The 20,999-nt window shown below is 38.8% G+C and overlaps 1 protein-coding gene across 8 annotated transcripts in view; it reads right to left on the reverse strand.

Moving 5' to 3' along the window:
* Nucleotides 1–20,999, reverse strand: part of SH3YL1 (SH3 and SYLF domain containing 1) — a 45,521-nt gene that overhangs the window by 18,647 nt on the left and 5,875 nt on the right. For 6 of the 8 annotated variants that reach the window (XM_027622662.2, XM_027622661.2, XM_027622657.1 and 3 more), the window contains exons 3-9: nucleotides 12,414–12,524; nucleotides 9,640–9,753; nucleotides 7,361–7,425; nucleotides 4,557–4,669; nucleotides 3,576–3,704; nucleotides 2,993–3,161; nucleotides 2,257–2,335 (exon numbers count right to left, since the gene is read on the reverse strand). In XM_027622662.2, coding sequence (XP_027478463.1) covers nucleotides 2,257–2,335; nucleotides 2,993–3,161; nucleotides 3,576–3,704; nucleotides 4,557–4,669; nucleotides 7,361–7,425; nucleotides 9,640–9,753; nucleotides 12,414–12,524 — 780 coding nt within the window. The remainder of the gene's footprint in view (nucleotides 1–2,256; nucleotides 2,336–2,992; nucleotides 3,162–3,575; nucleotides 3,705–4,556; nucleotides 4,670–7,360; nucleotides 7,426–9,639; nucleotides 9,754–12,413; nucleotides 12,525–20,999) is intronic. The other 2 variants (XM_027622656.2, XM_027622658.2) reach the window with 2 other exon arrangements.

The following is a 20,999-nucleotide window of genomic DNA, read 5'->3' on the forward strand; positions in this document are numbered from 1 at the left end:
AATAACACATTTGTACATGTGCCTGTGTACAGGAATATACAAGAAAAATATATACGGAGAAAAATATAGACGTCTATACTGCATGTTGTCAGCATGTCAGGTTTCCTGGGATGAGAACAGGTGTAGGTGCCACATGGGTTAAGAGGAGAAATCTGAAAAGAGGAGCAACTCATAAAAGAAAATGCATTAAAAATTTACATGAACCATATATATGCATTTATATAAAATTGTATGTAAGGAAGATACGTAAAGAAATGAAAATTTAAGATGCAGTTTTCTAATGACAAACTTAGGAATAGGTGAGATTTAAATGAAAGGTTAAAAGTAGATACCCATTTTAAACTTTCCTTTTATTGAAACAAAAACTGGTATTCAAAACTTGGGATGAGAAAGATGGTATTCATGTGAAAAACAAAAACAAACAAATGGTAGGGACCTAACAGCAAATAAAACTCAAAAAGCCAAGGGAAAATGAGAGTGTTCATGAGAAGGTGTGGTGAGGAGAGCTGAGTGTGCAGAAATGTGCAAAGACCGGGGCGCCTGGGTGGCTCAGTCGGTGAAGCATCTGCCTTCGGCTCAGGTCATAATCCCGGGGTCCTGGGATCGAGCCCCACATCAGGCTCCTGGCTCAGCGGGAAGCCTGCTTCTCCCTCTCCCTCTGCCTCTCCCCCTGCTCATGCTCTCTCTCTCTGTGTGTCTCAAATGAATAAATAAAATCTTAAAAAAAAAAAAGGAAAAGAAAAAAAGTGTGCACAGACCAAAAGGTAAACCAATGAGGACACAGTCATTACTGTGCAAAGTGGGGAGGGCACCATGCGTCTCCACAAGAAAGGTTCAGAAGACAGGCGATCATAGTGGGAAACAGCAGCTCCAGGCTGATACAAGCAAGGGGCCTGGGGACCTAAGTTGATGTTGAGACGTGTAGGTTTTAGAACACGTGCTGAAGAGGAAAAAAAATCCCCAAAAAACAAATCTTCTGAGATTTTTCCATTGTTAAGTGAAAGGGGTTCCTTGAAGTTAAGATGAGTAGTTTTTTAATCTACACTGACCAGGGAGTGATATTAAGGGAACTGACATAAGATTTTTATATGTGCATCACACAAGATACCTATTTTCCTAGTGAGGACACTTCAGAAACATTATGTATTTTAAAACTTACACACAGGTCAAATTTTATGTAATCACTCAGATTTAAAATAAAAATAGATTCAGTGCCCACATCTTGTTACTCACTGGAAATGTGAGTGTGTGTAAATTAATCACCTGAACGTGAATCAGAAATAGACCATCCCTTTTGGAAGAAGAGTGCAGCATCCCAGGAGAGTAGGGTACAGGCTGAGTTACAGGGAATGTGAGCAATGAGGAAGAACAGGCCTAGTTCCTGAGCACCTTCCTGGGAGGGGTACTTTTGGGCAAGCCAGAGGCCTAGCCAGGAGCCAGTGTGAGGGCTGTAACCCCTATTTCATGCCCAGGTGAAGGGGGGTGGATGCAGAGCACGAAGGAGGGCCACCCCCTGCCCCGGAAGCACTTTGACACTTGTCCCCCTCCCAGACCTCCTCCCAGTAATGGCAGTTATTTTTCCACATGTGCTATCTTCCCTCCTAGACTGAAAGTTCTTCAAAGACAGGGTATAACTTGGACTCATCTTTGAACTCTCCCCAAAAGCCCCAGCACAGTGCTTGTGAGTAACAGTGGATTATTACAGGAAACATCACCTACTTGAACATATGGCTACATACTCCTACCCTCTGTGCCTGAAAAGCATGATTCCAAGGGTGGCTGTCCTATAAACGTGCAATGGAAAGAGGGGTAGAGGCCAAAACCTGGTGCTTCATAAATCTGGTCTACTTTACAACCACCTTATGAAATCCTGAGCTCCCAAGAACATATGGTAAACTTAATATTCAGAATATAAATCTATAAGTATACAAGAAAAATAGGCTTATTTTGTTCCCATTTCAAATCAGCAGGATAACTGTCTTTGGAAGAAATGACAAATAAATGAAAAAACTAAAGATAAATCTCTTTGTAAATTGGAGAAAGCATCTTCTGAATGAGAACAGAAGCTTTCACAAATTACAGCAATGAGAATTTGTCTTCTGTCTTTAGAAGAGGCTGAGCATTTATTTTTCTCTTCAACAACCATTGGTTCTTCTATTTGACACTAAAGTTTAACAATGTAGCTTGATTTCTTAACAATAATATCTAATAATTGCTTAATTATAATTGTATTTGAATTGCAACAGAATTATTTACTTTGGGAGCCAGAGTTCAGCAAGACTTGTGCAGATGACTGCTGTGGTCTTAACGATGGTTTCGGAGGTAATTCTTTAGCCTGGGAGGAACAAAAAAAAAATGCACATAATTTTAAAATACTTTTTTACCTTGGAGCATATAAGGCTTTTTTCTTCTAATGAATATATGTGGCAGAGTTTATCCTATGCACCTATTAACAAAGCACCCTACATGTGCATGTGCACTGCTGTGGGCCACAATTAATTGAACTGGATGCCACATGCAGAGGTTGAAGGGGGTGCTCTTCTGTAACGGGAAGCTTGCCTCATCCAGGCACCTCAGTCACTTGGTGGCTGGCTCAGCAAACCCCGGGAGGGCAGTGACAACTGAGGCTTTGTGTGTCCGTTTTCACGTTGTATCATGGGGATCAATCAGCTCCAAGAGGATGTCGTGGAGCTCGGAGCACAACATCCTTGACCTTCAAGGCCTCAGTATCAGCAGCCATTGTTAGTATCATTATTTAATGTTACCAAGTCATGTCCTTGGAGAGATGCAATTATGGAAAACGAACTATGTTTCCCCTTGAAATCTGTACAGATGACATATCAAAGTTATACAACATTTTCAAAAGAACTTTATGTAAATGAAATTATGGGGGACGTTTGGTGGTTATTGGGAACCTGATATCAAGGACAGAATATTCTATATAAAGAAAAGTCTTCTGACCGCTGAGAGAAATGTAAAAACCAGGCATTACAGTAGGCTTCCTCTGTTCCCTTGCTGCTTTTCTTGCATTGATTCGTTGACCTTCATTTTCATACTTTTCAGTAAAGGAATCAAGAATTTCATAAAGTTCTTCTGCTTGAGCAGGTCGTGGTATTTCTCCAAATAAAATGTCATAAGCTCGGATGTCTTGACAATAAAATCTAATAAGAAATACCAAATTAAGAGCATTTATAGATGTAGATCTTTTCTAGAGTTAAAAGTAGGACACACACCTGTGTGTAGGCATTTACTCACATCTAGTATTTCATATATACTATTTTTCAAACACTAACTACAAGCCATAACCCATGTTAAACCCCTAAATTCACTCCCCCAAGCTCATCTCTAGAGCCAATCACCATCAATTTTTTTTTGTTTTTTCAGATTTTCTCTAAGTACATATTACTTTATATTGAATCTTTAAATAAAGAAATATACAGTTAGAGTCAAATGCTGTGTTAAAAAAGATTATACAATGTTACTCTGAACTCTGAACAACTATGTGAATCTATGAAGTATTATGTTTCTCATCATACTTTCCTGAAATCAATTAAAATTATGTGGCTTGCACTTACTTCCGATTAGTTTCTTTCCTTTCAATCAAACAGCTGCCTTCTAACGATATGCCAGCAAAGAGTCCTCTGGATTTGCAGTATGTAAAGACAGCAGTGGGGCTTCTCAGGGCAACATTTCCTTCTAAATTCCTGCAAAATAGAAGGTTTGCATCCTGGAACCACGAGAGAATGGGCCCTAAGATCGTTAGTTGAGCAGCACCACACTTCTCACTCAAAAGAATGATCTTGTTCTCACTTCACTTGCTTTTATGTTTTACCTCCTGTTGTCCTGAGCTAGTTGTGCTTAGGGGGTTCCGGAGCAAGGACAGGGCATGGGGAAGGGCACATTATTTAAAACCATTATCAAAGGGTGTGATAATCATACCTTTCCAACTTTGTCTTCCTTTCTTAAAACAGGAATGTACCTTTTAAGATACCAAAGACTGTGGGTTCTTTTTACACTGAGCATTTTCATGGAATTTGGAAACCTTTTTGGATGACTGTATGGTCTGAGTTTTTGGTATTTCTACATTGCTCAAATGACCCAAAAATAGTCATTCATTAACAGAGAGGTAAAATGTACTATACATACTGTAAACATCACTCTAGTGAAACACTTTTATTTCAAATTTTCCATAATTTAGTTTGAAGAAAATCTTTTTTCTTTCTTGATCAATGCTGCCCTTTATCAGTTAATCAAATTGGACTTGGCTCCTTCAGAGCTTAAAGGTAAATTGTATGTTCCATTCCGGTAGATACAATGGCCTACATTTCTAAAGTATTTAGTTTCTTTTTGTGTGCTCTAGTTTCAAATTTTCTCATTTTATTACCCTGGGTGGGCTTTATAAATTTCTTATTTCCAAACAACCTCAAACCCTCTAGGACATATATAAATCATAAATCAGTTTCATTTCAATTCAAGCTTCCTCTTAGTGCAAACCTGTATAATTTTTAAACCATTACTATCCAACAGATGTTCAGAAAGTACTTTGCAGTACTCACCTTCCCAGGGGCCCAATTGCCACAGTAAAGTTCCCTCCAAGTGTCAGGTTACCACCTTTTGCAAAAGCTTCTACTGCTCTGTCATAATTCAAAATTATTACCAAATCTGATACCTGAAAATTTATTTAAAAATAATTATGTGTAAATGTCACTTAAAATATATGCTGATTAAAACTCAAATATATACCATATAATGTAGCAAGAATTTCAATGTAGACAGTGAAAGAATATGAAAGAAGAATCATTTTTATTTTGAGCTGAGGATGTAAGGAACAGATATTTCCACAGGTGAGTCAAGCAAACACCTCTGAGGATTCACTGTGCACCCTGCATATACTGTGGGGCTCTGGGCATACCCCCAATCTTCTCAGCAAGCTTGTAATGTAGGTAGTGACAGGGGTCTGGTGAGGCTAAGTGGCCTGTCCTAGTGATAGTCAGAATAGATACAACACAGGCCAGAAAGATTACAAGTACTCCCTTAGACTAAACACGTCAAGAAAGCCAAGCCAAAGACCATACGACTAGGAGTAAGGGCATAAGATCCAGGGTTCTCAGTGACATTTCCACACTGGAATCCCTGGCAAGGCCGTGTGTTTACCACTAATAAAGTGCACGCTGTCCCTTTCTTTTAGGTGCAGAAATTCAAAATATCAGAAGGAAGCTAGTTAACTATTAGTTAATGCCTCTTACTCAGTTAATTCTCTAAGTAAAAGCAAAAATTAGAATGTGGGAATAATGCTCAAGACATGCCAACATGGAAGAGGTGTTCACCACTGCTGTATACAAGTCCAGTGAGAGCCCAGAAATACGGAGAGCCCTCGGAGGATAGAGGCCTGAGCGTCAGTCCAGCTCCCTCCTAGGGAGCTGTGTGACCTCGTATTCTGACTACTTTTGGATCTCTCATCTTTTCATATGTGAAATCTGCAAAATAGGACCTACCTCACTCATCTATCTCAAGATCAAAGATGTGTGTGTCATGCATACCTAGAAAAGGAGAGGTGTACTGGTTGACGCTAAGAATTTGGGCTAAAAATCCAACTCTTTGGGTGTGAATTCTACTTCTGCCTCTTGCATATTGTGTGATCTTGGGCAAATGATTGAGCAGCTTGAAACCTTAGCTTGCTTCTCTGTTTTAAGGTGGGTATAATAATAGGAACCACATTTGTAAACAGACTCTGTATACATTTGTGCATAGACATACATATAAGGTTGTTTAAAGGATTAACTGAAATCATTTGTAAAACTTGGCATGTTTACCACAACTCAATAAAATATGCAAAGGCCAAGCAGACTGATGTTTAAAAGATTACTTAATTTATATAGTTCTTTAATGTTTTATAAGTGTTTTAAAATCAATGTTTTCATCTGACCCACAGAAGAATACTTACTACCAAAAGAGATTGCACTTGAAAAGACCTAATGGAGATCCAATACTAGTAGACTCTTTAAAAAATGTTTAATTTGAACCATTTTATGAAAAAAATACACTCAAGTTCCATAGGACAAACTAAATATACCAGCTAACTGACCCCTATGAAATATTTTACCCTGACTCATATCAACTGTTAATTCCATTTTATATATGGACAATTTCTGAAGATTGTGGTGTTGAATAATACAGAATTAGCACTTTTATGCAAAATTAAGTGATTTTGCCAATGATTATATGAGCTATATCTTATATACATTTTAGGTAATATATATAAAATTGCTTTGCATAATGCTTGGTATATACACGGGCAGAAAGTATAAATCTCCAGCCATGACCATGTAAATACCTGACTGATATTGTCCCCTTCTGCTTGGTACATCTTAGTATAATTAAATAAGGCAAAATTCTAAGAGTCATTAAAGAAAAAAGTAATCCTTTAATTTTATGTCTCATCTCAATTCAGTTCTCTCGAAATAAAAGTAAAATAATCCTGTGTTCTTTGGTGATATCGCAAATGAGAGAACCAGGTCAAAGCTCCACAGACAGTTTGAGGAGCAGGAGGGCCCCAGCAGCTCTTGGTTTGTTTCTATAGCTAAGAGTTACAGCAAAACAGATTCCCTGAAAGAAAACTGTCAAAAGACAAACACTGTAAAATAGACATTGAAAATTTGATAAGGTTTCTTAAGAAGTTTGTAATGAGATATAACTATAAATAAGATGCCAGTTCTGCATTTAAATTCAATTCTTACACAAAAGAATGAGGAAAGCACAACTACCTGCAGGAAAAGCTGGGGGAGGAATGTTAACCCCTGATAACCCCTGAGTAACAAACCTCAGCAAACAGGTACAGGGTAATGTAGCCAGGAGCCCCCCTCCCCCCAGAGGCCATAATCATTAGGAGCAAAGTTACAAAATGAAACAATGCAAAGCCAGCATTTGAAGTAATTGGAGGATCCGGATGTAACACAACAGGGTGTTGCCACAGGTGAAGATACACTATGTTAAACCAGGTATGCCCAGGATCTGAGCTCTGGCTTATTCAACAGCCCACTGTGGAGATACGCAGCTTTGCAATCAGCAAGCCATACGCGGCCAAGTACAGTCAGCCCGATTTGAAGCCTATCTGTTCTACAGTTGTGCTAAAGATGGAAACAGAGCAAAGCCTGAATGAGCAAAATTCTACTCTAAAATGAAAGAACACCGGTGTACGTTAGATAGTTGTAGGTGGGGATCTGTCCAGAAAATGAAATATATAGAATAAAATCTATTTCGTCAGTGGTGAAATAAGAACAGTAGGTAGTCTCTCAAGTTCTATGTAGTTAAGTTTCAGCTGCTTTTAGAGAGAATGGCAATTGTATGTTTATAGACTTACCTCAATTCCTATTTCAAATCCTCCACCAAGCCCAGCTATCCCAATGGCTGAAGGTGCAGACCATTCTAATAAAACCAAAGAAACAAACGTTACTCTAACATTAAAACCCCTTGACACACAAATATGAGAAGGAAAAATGCTACAGTGAGAATAAATAATGTTTCTTTTAAAAATAACGAGAGTTTGGTATTTCCCCTGTGTTTTTAATATTCTTTAGTAAGCATATATAATTTTTTAAAAAGATTTTATTTATTTGACAGAGAGAGACGCCACGAGAGAGGGAACACAAGCAGGGGGAGCGGGAGAGGGAGAAGCAGGCTTCCCGCAGAGCAGGGAGCCGGATGCAGGGCTTGATCCCAGGACCCCAGGATCATGACGTGAGCTGAAGGCAAATGCTTAATGACTGAGCCACCCAGGCGCCCTGAAGCATATATAATTTTTAAGTTAAAAATGTTTGAAAGGTATTAGATATTGAGGCTCACAGACTCACAAATCCATGTCCCCTAATCTTGGTCTATAAACATGCATAATATATCAAACGATTGAATCCTTACCTACTAAACACATAGCATTTGATCATTTCAACTCTCAACATTTACACAATATTTCACAAAATAATTGAGCTGTATAATTCCAGTTCTTAGTTACAATTTTATCATAGATACAAGAGAGCAAAAGCATTTAAAAAAGTTTACTATAATCATTTCTAAGGGTAACACAATAATAAACTGTTTCTGTTGTAAATTTCTAAGGGCAAAACTAGTCTTTTGTGCCTAGTAGAAGAACAAGAACTAGGCTATCAATTCAAGATTTTTAAGATTTTAACAAGATATATTTCCTTACATTTGAAAACTAAGTACAATAATTCCATTTGAATTAGGAAAAAAATTAATTTGATGGGGAAGGGTGGGTTAGTGTAGATAAAGTACTTTCTGAAAATGCTTGTTAGCTTCCTAACCCTAATTCTGTGTTCTAGATAACAGGATATTGCTTGAATATATTCAGAACTAATCTATCCAGGCTTAGGGGAGTTTTGATTACAGAAATTAGTGTCATATAATCCCAAAGTTGTTTTCCATTTCCTATGTTAGGAACTGTCCCTGTTTGAGGACTGCCCATCTGGCCAGGATCTGGGGAATATGCTGCTTCATTTGGGCAATTACTTCTGCAGCCAGAGCAGCTGGTACTCAGGAAGGCGGGAGAGAGAAATGTAGGGATTTGGCCCAGTAGAAAGGTGCCCCCTGAGGTTCTGAGAGACCGCAGAGATTGTCGGGCCTCTACCTTTGCAGATAGCCTCCCTGTCAACCACCAAGGGGAAGTTTTCACAGACACTGAAGAACCTTTGAATCTGCCTCGGCTTTGTCTGGTTATCCTGTGGGAACTCTGCTCATGAAAATGTGGGTAGTACTTGAGAAGAAGAGAAGTTTGTTGTTTTCATTTCGTAGGCAAGGACTGAACCATGAAGCGCTGGGCCACAGCTTCAGGGAGAGGCTCTAATTTACTGTGGGGACACATCCCAGGACACAGCGGACCTCACCACTGAGGTTCAGTGGCCACGTGCCCCACAAACACCCAGATGTATCTACTGTCATTGTCTTATGCTCTCTTCCAGAATAAAATTAAATTATCTACACTAAAAACATCTATTAAGAGAGAAATATGTTCAATTATATGAGTGAACTGAGAATGTTAAATTGGTATAAAAAGCATTATAGTTAGTTATGACACAACTACTTATGTTTTAAATATACTATAAATGTTGGTTAAATATTGGGAATTAAGGGAAATATATTTTGATTTTATCCCTGAAAAATCAAGTATTAGTCTTCACCCTAGAAAGTAAAACCAAATTGCATTGATCTTGATGTGCTTCCACCTTAGGTACAGGCTTTAAAGAAAAATTTCAGTTTTTATGGTTTCCTATGGGAATAGTAGAAAGATTACAGATGGGTCTGATTTTCTTATCAACTTCCATATAACAAAAGAAAAGTTATTCACGAAGCTGAAAAATAAGATTCATATTTAACATCAGAAATGCAAATATTGTCATGTTCAATAACTGCTCCATGGAAGAATTACAAATCGTACATAAGACAAAGCTAGATCTACCCCTCCAAGTCTTGTCTACTATTTTAAGAGGAGCAGAGAAACGGAAAGGCTCACTGTCCTTGTTGATGGGACATCCAGAGTGCACATTCCAGGATGACAACGTTAGGGGGCATGAGGAAACCTATCATGCTCCCTGCCCAATGTTTCCAAGATGAAAAAAAGCAACTTACTTCCGTCTGGAAGACGTGCCAACACGACCCCACTGCCTCCTCTAGCAGTTACCAGAAATCCAGCTTTTATCACAGATAAAATCGCAAGGCCCTTGGCTTTAGCAATTACATGGGCTGCAAAATTAAAGACAACGGGCAGGTGAACGTTTTTAGTGGACTTGCCTGAATAGATGAGCGTTAAGCAGATCAATACACACAAAACTCTGCTGGGCAGGATCGCAGGGTTCTCAGTTCCAGTCTTAACAGCACGTATGAGCCAAATAAAACTCGCTGACATAGCACACGGACCCAAGGCTGTCTACTCGGCCTCCTTCTTTGTGGTGTATTTCCAATGCTATGCATAACATACAAAGTGCTAAAAAATCCCTGCAACTGCTATAATAAATGAGGTATGTGGATGAGATTTTCTTTTTATTGACATCTACTAGCAGGACAGATAATTTGGAAATTTCAATTAACTGAGAATATAACTCATAAAAAACAAGTTATTGTTTTCAAAGTGATTAAGATCCATACGGAACTAAGTACTAAGGAGAAAGCTGACAAAAGACTGGCGTCCTGCAAACAGCAGAACTTTGACCTTAAAGCCGTATAGTCAGTTCACCTTTTATGAATATGAAAATTAGATTCAAATACAGAAAAAACAAGGGATTTTGCCACTTTAAAATATTAACTTTATAAAATCATCCATTCAAGTATTCAAGTAACACACAACTATTAGTGTACTGAGAATATAATTTATACAATATTGGTTCATTCACATTTTGGGGAAGTTCATTACATAAAATGAGCTACTAATATATGTGCCACCCCCAAACACTGCACCTCCCTTTTCTGTGGATTCATTCACACAACAGTATATCTTTCAAATAACAAGGGAAGCCTGAACATTGGAAGTTACTCTTGGTCCCCAACATCACTTTTAAGACTGTTAGATTTCTTGTCTTTTGTTAAATATTCCATCAAGAAAGTCAAACCAGACACTGTACTCAAACACACAGAAATGGTTTTCTGGAAGTCCCTAGAAAAACACTAAATTTCTGATATAATTATGCACATCACTTCAAAATTTTAGTTAATGATAGACTCTCAGCGATAACTCACCCAAGAGCAGGAAGTTAGCGTGCAGACATATGTGATGTTACTTGTAGTTAAGCGATGCACAGAAAACAAGGTTGGGCTTTTAGATTGCAGTCCACTAGCTGTGCCTTCATTTTGTATTTCAACAGGTTATAAGTATATTGTGATGAGGTTGAAAGCTCTACTGTATATTACATAGGTTTATTTTTACAACCACATTTTGGCAGAACATCTTCCTCTACCCTCACACTCCACTCTCAATGTGTGTACGGTCAGGATTGCCTCTATTTAGATAGAGCAAAAGTCGATGAGCATATTTTAAATGTCAGGTTTGTTTTTACAGATTTTCCACCCAAATTTGGGGACACTAAAATACCAATAATGCTTAAATAATTTGCGAATTAGCTTTTCATTTATAATATAGATGCACTGATTACAGATTCCCTGATGGAATTTTACTGCACAAAATCCATGAGAAATAATTCATACTCAGATGTTTCTATGTCAGGAGATACAATTTATCCATAAATTGGGCTAGTAGGATGTTGTGTATGCAGATGCTGATATGTATATCAAGAAATGTCTTCTATCTCCTGCTTCAGAATATTGCTACTGAAAATTCAGTTTTTCTGGTTGAATTTTCTTCAAGTCCTAAAGTAGTACTTATCAAACTGGTATGTGCATCCAGATCACTGGAGATCTTGTGAAAAATGCAGATTCTGACCACTGAGGCCTCAGTGGAGCCTCACTGCATTTCTAACAAGCCCCCAGGTGATGCCCAACTGCTGGTCGAGTCTGCACTTGGAGTAGCAAGGCTCTATGTAGCACGGTTTTCTTGATGGGAGTAGTGGACCAAAATAATAATAATAATTATAACAACAAATTAAATTTTTTTAACATTTAAAGGTCTGCTAAATAACTTTAAAAATCTGGCTTAAGAAATTAAACTAGTTTTAAAAAAAGAAGTTAAACTAGTTTTTGTAATGCAGGAACAGTTTCCCACGCCCATGATTAATTAAGAGGGAAAGTAGTCTGTAGCAGTGCCCAAGCCAGTTTGCATGTGAATCTGTGCCTCCTGGAAAGGAGGAGTACTCTTTGAACCACCCTATAGAAATAACTGGGAGTGGGAACAAACAGGTAGTGGTTCCCAAAAGCCCACCTCTAGACTCAGGGCTTTTGTGGTCCGCCTTGCATTAGAATTCCAGCCACTCTGCTCCAAGGGTCTGACTCAGCAGGTTTGGGGGGGAAATTAGGCACTGTATTTTAATGATCCAAGGAATATGATGCACAGCTGGGTTAGGAATTATTGATTAACGTCTTCTTCAACCACTATAAAATGTAAAAATCTTATCTCAAAAAAGAAAATCCAAAATTAAATTGGTTCATGAGATTAACTAGTAATTTTGCAAGATAAGCTTGCAAAGACCTCAGAAATGGAGGACAATAACAGGTGAGTTTGGGGAAAGCCAAGGTGGGCACTATGAAGGGTAAGCAGGGAAGGGAGCCTCCACAAAGGTAGAGGGCAAAGGGAGGTATGGGGGCCCCAGGAGACCATCCGGCATATCAGCCAGGAGGATAACGGAGCTCTGAGGGCTTGCTGCTCTCAGGGGGTGCTCTGCCTGAGCTCAAGGAGTACACCAAGTAACTTAGACAACAAAACAAATTTAGAAATGAGAGGTATATATTTTTTTTACCAGGAATGATCTTATCAGGTCCATTTCTGGAAGTTATTTCTGTGAATTCTCTTAGAATTTTAGCAGCCTTTTTTGCTTCCGATTTCAAATTGGAAGGTATAGGATTATTCACTGAAAGATTAAGAAAAGGAGATTTTAATGAAAAAATCTGGTAAATATGAGTTAGAAATTTACTATACTTTCATTTTTTCTCATGCACAATTGAGCATTAATCAATTGTATCCTTCTAGACAAAAGAAATGAACTGGAAATCCTCAAATTACTGTCTCATTTCTATTTTCCTGATAAATTCATTTTTTTAAAGATGTTATTTATTTGAGAGAGAGAGAGAGAGAGGGAACGAGCAGGGGGAGTGGGAGAGGGAGAAGCAGGCTTCCTGCGGAGCAGGGAGCCCGATGCAGGGCTCGATCCCAGGACCCCGGGACTACGACCCAAGGGCAAGGCAGACGCTTAACTGACTGAGCCACCCAGATGCCCCTGTTCTCTGTAATTCTTAACTCACCTCAGTACTAACTAAAAAACTTTAAAATTTAAAGAATTAACAAAAGATGTAACTTACAACTGTCTACAATAAAAAATATAAAATTTACTATATCTGGATATTTTTGTCAAAATATTGAACTATCTGTATAGATTATTCTTATTAGTAAAATTCTAAGAGACTCAGGAACTGAGTGATTACTCCCCTGTGTTTGTATAGCATTCTACCTTTCAGGCTGGCTTTGGTGTTCCCCAAGTCATGCAAGCATGACTTTATCCCCACAAAGGCACAGAAAACCCTCTCAGACCTGAGGTATGTGGGGATGGGTCGTCCCTTTCTCACAAGACAAAGGAATCCGAAGAGCCAAAGAGATCAAGAGGCTTCAACCTCACATCTGTTTCAGGCCCTCAAACGCATTTTTCATTTCAAAGATGATGTTTTCAGCTCCGAAAGTGCCATTTTGGGGGGTTCTTTCCATTTCTGTCCTCAATCGATTTATGTTGTTCTTTAAATACTTGAACATATTTTAAAAGATGCCTTTTTATCCTAGTTTGATAATTGCATCATCTCTGGCCTTTTGGGATCTGTTTTTGACAGATTTTTCTCCTAGTTATAGATTAGATTTTCCTGTTTCTGGCCATTTCTAGGAAAATTTAGTGGATGCTAGATATGGTTAATATTGCCCCACGCGTGGCTAGATTCTGTTGTCTTCTTTCGGGTTGGCGCCCTTTGTAGCAGGGAGTTACCTGCTTGTCAGCTCAGTCTTTCCCGGGCCTACTTCTGTGTTTAGCTCCGGTGCCTATATTTTTGACGTGAGCCCTACAATTATGGTGTGACTCTTTGGGTTCTCTCCCAGTGTCCTCAGGGGTTTAATGAGCTCTCTCCCCTTCGGATGGTGGGAACTACTTCCACCCAACCCCCACTGAACTGAAAACTATTCACTCATGGCTTCCTCATAGTGGTTCTTTGCTCCACCTTGGAAGTTTCACCTGTACACCTAGGGTTTGGCATTCGTCCAATGATTTGTGATCCCTTGCAGATTTCTTGAGCCCTCTCTTTAGGGAGGCTGCTTTGCAGAGTCCAGTTTCACTGGCTTCCCCAAAGCCTGTTGTCTCTTTCATGCAGTGAGAGCAGGAGCTGGGGTTGACTTCCTGGCCCTGCAGCCCCTGGACAGGCCTTCAGGCAGGAAAATGGGCAGTCTTGGGGTTCAGCTCACTTCTCCCTCTTCCCTGGGGTCCTAGACACACTCACCTGGCATCCAACATGTGAGAGCAGATACTCACTATATTTTGCCCAGTTTCTAGGGGTTTACAGTAAGTGGCAGTAAGTTTCTTTGTCATGAACCTCTCAGTGTGCTTTTATTTGTTGAGTAATGTTAAATATCTTTCCATTCCTGTCAAATCTTTCATATTGTTCTATGAGGGGGGTATTTCTCTTTCATATTGTTCTATGAGGGGGGTATTTCTCTGTTTCTTATTAATTTATAAAGTAAGGAAATTAGCCTTTTTCTAAGTCACAGATATTGATTTGCCATTTGTCATTTGTCTTTCGAATTTTCTTACGATTTTTTTTTTTTTTAAGATTTCATCCATTTATTTGACAGAGAGAGAACACAAGTAGGGGGAGCAGCAGAGGGAAGAGAGAAGCAGACTCCCCTCTGAGCAGGGAGCCCGATGCAGGGACTTGATCCCAGGACCCCGAGATCATGACCTGAGCCAAAGGCAGAAACTTAACGCACTGAGCCACCCAGGCGCCCCTTACGATGGTTTTTCTACTTTTGTCTTAATGAAATCAAGTTCATCTTCTCTTTTAAGTTTTACAAGTATCTCTAATCAAACAAAATGATTCACAAGTTCATATAGAAAAATAAACAAGCAAGAAAATATAGGGAAAAAGTAGGTAAAAGAAGAATGAGGGGGACAAGCTCTTCCAGAAGCCACAACATGCTATAAAGCCTCCATACTTGATAGTAGATGTGACTATAGGTAGAAAATCCAATTTTACAAAATAGAAAATTCAGATATTGACTCAAATACACAAAATAATTTAGTATATAATAAAGATAGCACCTTAAGCCATTGTAGAAAAGCTGTATTACACAATAAATAGTGATCTTTGAGGAAAAAATTCATCCACCGCTTCATGTTACACAGGGATAAACTCCAAATTCATCAACAATTTGAAATGCCAAAAATCAAACCATAAAAGAACCAGAAATTATGTGAGAATTGCTTTTCAAATTCATAGTGCAAAAGGCCCAAATATGACAAAAAAGTCTATATTTTTAAATGATCAGAAATTATGGCATAAGCATACTGTAAACAAAGAGGAAAAAGTATACATATGTAAATATTGAAGAAAAAAGCCACCCCTATTAATATCCACCAATACTACTGTCTGCATTTTAGTGTATGCGATTGATCCCTATTGCTAAATATGTAGATTATTTCCATTTTCAGCTTTTATAGATATGACTGTTGGCTGGCAATCATCTTTGGATAGAGTCTTAAGAGTTGGAATTGATAAATCAAAAAAACCCAAAATTTGTTTATTATATTACCAAATTGTCTCCTAAAAATACTACCCAAGTTTAACTGACTGAACCACCCAGGCACCCCAAAATACTACCCACATTTAGAACACTGGGTATTACCATAAAAAATTCCACTGTTACGGGTGACATTGGGAAAAGCAAAGTCCGTACATCAGAAAAACAGGATGACAAATTTTATTTGAATTTATCTGAATACCAGTGAATTTTTCTTTTGTTTGATTACATTTCCTGTTTTGCATATTTTCTGTTCACATTCTTTGTCTGTTTTTCTGGTGCCATACTCCTTATGTCTATGATTTTAATCATGTTGCAAGTCTATGTCTCTGCTTGCTTTTTAAAAAAAAAAATTATAATTTTTCAGCATTTGCTTTTATTTATATGGCAACATTTCTCTGGGCTTTCTACTGTTTCATCTTTCTATTACTGTGACTAAAGGCTTTGATTAAAAAAACAAACAAACAAAAACTAAATGAAAACAGCCACTATTCTATATTCTCTTCCAGAGCTTATATTTTACATTAACTATTTGGCCCATCTCAAACTTATATTGGTATAGGATATGAAGAACCTAGTATTTTTTACATACACAACATGATTTATTGAATAATCCACAGCACTTAATTAAAAATGTCACCTTCATGACAAAAGCAAGAAAAATATATTCATATGTGCATTCACATATTTAAAAATATATGGCAGAGATGACATGGTAGTTTAATAAATTATTCTGGGACAACTGGTCGTTCAAATAAAAACAAAATAAAATTAGATTATAATACCACATCATACACAAAAAATTTCAATAACTGAATGCCTTAATACTAAAGGCAAAATTTAGTACTTTTAGAATAAAAGTAATAGAAAATATCTTTATTATCTGGGCAATGAAGGAATGCCCTAAACAATGCACAACAATTACAGGAAACTACAGATATATTCATCTACATTAAAGTCAAGAAAAAGTTGTATCAACATACATTTGAAAATAAGAATATAAGTGACAGCCTGGAAGATATTTGTCATATGCATAAATGGCAGAGATCTAGGGTTCAGAATACAGAGAGATCTTTAAAAATCAATAAAAATACAAGAGGCACAACAGAAAACTGTGCAAAGTGTTCAATTAGTTAATTCACAGAAGACGAAAACTCTGTGGCTGGTAACCACCTGAAAAGTTGGACGTGCAAAGTAAGGCCAGAGAGTCCCCATTTCTCATCCCTTGGGTTGACGGGCATGTGAAGGCCTGCCAGTGCGAGCGCAGGTTGTGGTATAAAGGGGCGTCTCCTGTCTTTTGGAGGGGCAGAAGTCAGTGGAGGGCCCTAGCAAGGACAGGCAGACACGAGCAGTGCCTACAACCCACCTATCTTACTCCTAGGTGAAATCGCAGGTAAAGGTCCACAGGTGTGCTCACTGAGGCCTTGGTGAGTTGAGTGCTGGCCCCCAAATTCTCGTCCACCTGGCCCCTGAGAATGGGACCTTATGTGGAAAAAGGGTCCTTGCAGATGTAATTAAGGATTAAAGGTGAGATCATCCTTGGCTACCTGGGTGGGTGGACCCCAAATCTGATGATGAATTTCCTTCATTTAGGATTCAATAAGAAGACACAAAGGAGGGAAGACAATGTGGCCACAAGCCAAGGAGCATCTGCCACCCCCAGAAGCTCAGAGAGTCCAGGAGAAGGGTCCCCCACAAGCTTGGGAAGGGAGCGTGGCCCTGCTGACACCTTGAATAAATTTCTGTTCTTACGGGCCAGCCACTTTGTGGCAATGTGTTGACAGCGCTGGAAACCAACACAATGTGCGTAGAATGGTCACTGAGGCAGTGTTCCTAACAGCAAACCAGTAAGAACACATACAAATAAACACATTCAAAGAAGGAAACAAATTTTCCTCAAGAAGAGGATGAATAAATACGGTTTGGTGTAGCATTAAAACTGTATTCTCTAACCTCAAACAAACTCGATACACACACACCAACGTGGGAAAATGGGAATAACATAGAAAGGAAAAATAAGTTGCATAAAGATATATGGAGTATCCTACATTCATGTCAATGTTTTAAGGCATGAACAAAAGCAGGTATGTATATATTTTATAAAACTCATATATAAAATATAAAATTTATCTATAACAAAATACATATAATATTTATGTGTAAAATTTATATATAAAATATAAATCTATATAATCAAAGTGCAATGATATTTGATTTGGGGGTGGGGTGGTCCTGGGGAAGGCTTCTACAGGGGGCTTACTTGAGGTTTGTACTTTTCTTAGGATAGGTAGTGGGCTGTGCATGTAAATTATGTTATCCTCAGTAGTCCCTTGTGTGTCTGAAATATTATATAACAAAGATTGTTCAGCATAACTTGAATATTATGTAATTAAATATTTAATATATTAGTGGCACCTTATGACCCCTGCTGTAAAAATTTATATTATGGATAATGACTCTGTAAGTTGTCTATCATTTCAAATCTGACCTCTCAGGGCCAGCAACATTCGTTGCAAGAAGAGGCGTGGAAAAGTAAAAACTGTGTGCTTACCTTTTACACATTCCTGTGCACACACACAGCCTCCCCCTGTCCCGCACACATACACACAAATAGGCACAAACAAAATTCGAAGGACAGGGATTGGGTGAGAGGCTGCACACTAAATACTTAGTTGTTATGGGATGCATTTGTATAACATAGATACTTCTGGAATTTGAATTTTTAGGAGCTAATATAAAGTTACTCCTCATCTTTTCAGTCATGTAGTTATTCAAAAATGAAACTATCCCATCTTGATGATGGTACTGAGATACTGAAAGCCTGATACTCTCTTCATACTGCTCCTTTTACTGGTAATGGTTTCTTTTAAGCACAGAGATGAACCAGAAACATTTTCAGAAGCATGTAATTTTTATATAGGGAAGGAATCCTAAGACAGCCATTCAAAATTATGTCGATTTACTAGTAACCTTTAAATTTGTCCTGTTATTAATGCTTTGATTATACAGTTTGGATTTAGAAGGTCTCAGAAAAAATACAAACCAGAAAAATTCCAATTTCCATAGTTATAAAGACATTTGGGCTTTTAAAGTACATTTTATGGAGGAAGTTTTTAGCCATGACTCTAGGGGACACACTAATGACATTGTGTTTTGTTATTCCCCATGATCCAGAAAATACATATATGGTAAGGAGCATTTCCAATTTTCCAAATTTCCAGTACAGCATTGGTACAATTGATAGATTTTAGAAGCCATGATCAGTGAGCATATGCTGAGATAGGAGGGGCTTCGATTCCACTTTGGCTGCTAAGGAGAAGAGGAGGTGTGAGTCAGCAAACAGGAGCATAACTGGGAAACTGACTAACACAAATCTGTCTGCTCATAAGGTACATGCACTGATTGTAATTTCCATTATAACTACATGAGGCATTTGAGTTCTTAATTTCTGTTGCTACCTAAGATGAGGCACCATGACTTACCCTTCACAGGATGAATGAATTGCACGCAGAGGGTTTACTTTATAGGTTGTGCGGCTGGGACAGCTAGTTGCCCACCCATACGTGTGCTTCCAGGTTACCGTGCAGCACCGTCCCTGGGGGCAGCTGCCCAGAGAAGCTGACAGGACAGTTGAAAATGACATTTTCTCCACCTGTCGCCATCACAGCCCCAGGAGGGATGGAGAGAATATCCCTGGATCACCACCTGGGGAAAGCCGCCCACTACCCAACACCTACACTGGACTATATAGTATATGAAGGAGAAGTAATTCTTATTGTGTTAAGTGATTGAGATTTTGAGGCTTTTTACTGCAGGTAATATTACCCTAATTATTGCATTTTATTTATTTTTAAAAAAGATTTTATTTATTTATTTGACAGAGAGAGAGCACAAGCCAGGGGAGCAGCAGAGGGAGAGGGAGAAGCAGGCGCCCCACTGAGCAGGGAGCCCGATGCAGGGCTCGATCCCAGGACCCTGAGACCATGACCTGAGCTGAAGGCAGATGCTTCACCGACTGAGTCATGCAGGCACCCCCTAATTATTACATTTTAAAAATTATTTCTGATCTCTAAAGAAGAAAGATGGTGGAGAAGTATCTGCAATTTTCATTTTCTGACTTAAAGACTAGATTTGACTTGTTTTATATATATTCTAATCACTTAATTAGTTTGGAGGGATGGAAACATGGGTAAAAACACTTAAAAATATGATCATATATATGTTAACATTCTTATCTCTTTGATTACATAGTATTCATAATACACTATTTGCAAGTCCTTCTTAAAAAAGCAAAGCAGTGGTTTTGCCTTTCTATTAAATGGTAAAACATTTAAAAAGATGTACCTTCTCTATACCAATGACTCCTATTAGTGTACACCTTAAAAACAATTCAATGTTCTAGGGTCCTTCCTGTGCTCTCCTCTGGGTGCCCTCATTATGCTAACCTAGAGCAGGTGTACAGCCTGGGTCCACACAGGAGGTATAATGGGAACAGCAGGTTGTTAGGGTAGTCTGCTGTGAAAATTATTTGTTCTAGACAGCACCCAAGGCTGAGTGAGCCCTCAGCAAGGGCGGTTTGGAAGAGGTGCACAGTCCTTGGAGAGGGTGGTGGAGGGCCATGTTCCCCCAGGCTGGACCTGCTCAGGGGCTGGTGGGCCACACTCTGGGGTGTAGGCAGTCAGCAGCTGGTGGCATGGGCCTGTGGTTGGAGTCTGGGTGCTGGCAGGAGCTGTGGAGCTCTGGTTTCTGAGTAGAGGGGCCTCTCCTGGGTCTGAGGCTGGGTGGGCTCCACCCGTGTCCATGTGGCGAGACCACATGGCTGACCCCTGCCTGTCCCTCTTGCAATGTTTCTCCCACACCCACTACTGAGGAAGCTCATCACTGTGCCCGCTTGAAAGGAGTAACACTTTAAGGAATGCTGCTGCTGATCTCAGAGCCCACACTGAAGGGGCACCCTGGGAGGTGAGGGGCAGTAAATTGATAAGGGACTCCCCCAGGGGTTGGCCGACTGGCCCTGGGCCAAGTCCAGCTACCACCTATTCACCTATGGCCTGGGAGGTAAGACCAGTTTTTACATTTTTAATGGCTAAACAAACTAAATCAAAAGAATGATAATATTTTGTGTGAAAACACATTTTCAAAGATGTAACCAGTAAGATCACATCATAGACCACCATTAATAGCTGAACATTTGTGATATATTTTAATGATAAGAAACAGGAACTTTGAACCTCAAGTAGCAAAATGTTCTCCCATATAATCACATTTGTCTCATCACAAGACTTGTATTACAAAAAAAAAGAAGTTCTCAATTATTATTATATTTAAGTTTTATCAACTAAAAAAACTGTGGTTGTTGTTTTCTGTTTTGTCTACACATATCCTCAAATTTTGTTTCTTGGCCTGCAAAGCCTAATATATGTACCATCTGGCCCTTTAAGGAAAAACACTGCCAACCTCTGACCTCTTGAAATACAACTCATTCTTCAAGACCGATTTAAAATGCTGCTTCTAAGTGAAACCATTCTGCATCCGCCTTTGAATCAGGGGCCTGCGT

This window comes from Zalophus californianus, chromosome 8 (assembly GCF_009762305.2).
Source record: "Zalophus californianus isolate mZalCal1 chromosome 8, mZalCal1.pri.v2, whole genome shotgun sequence".
Classification (NCBI taxonomy): Eukaryota; Metazoa; Chordata; class Mammalia; order Carnivora; family Otariidae; genus Zalophus; species Zalophus californianus.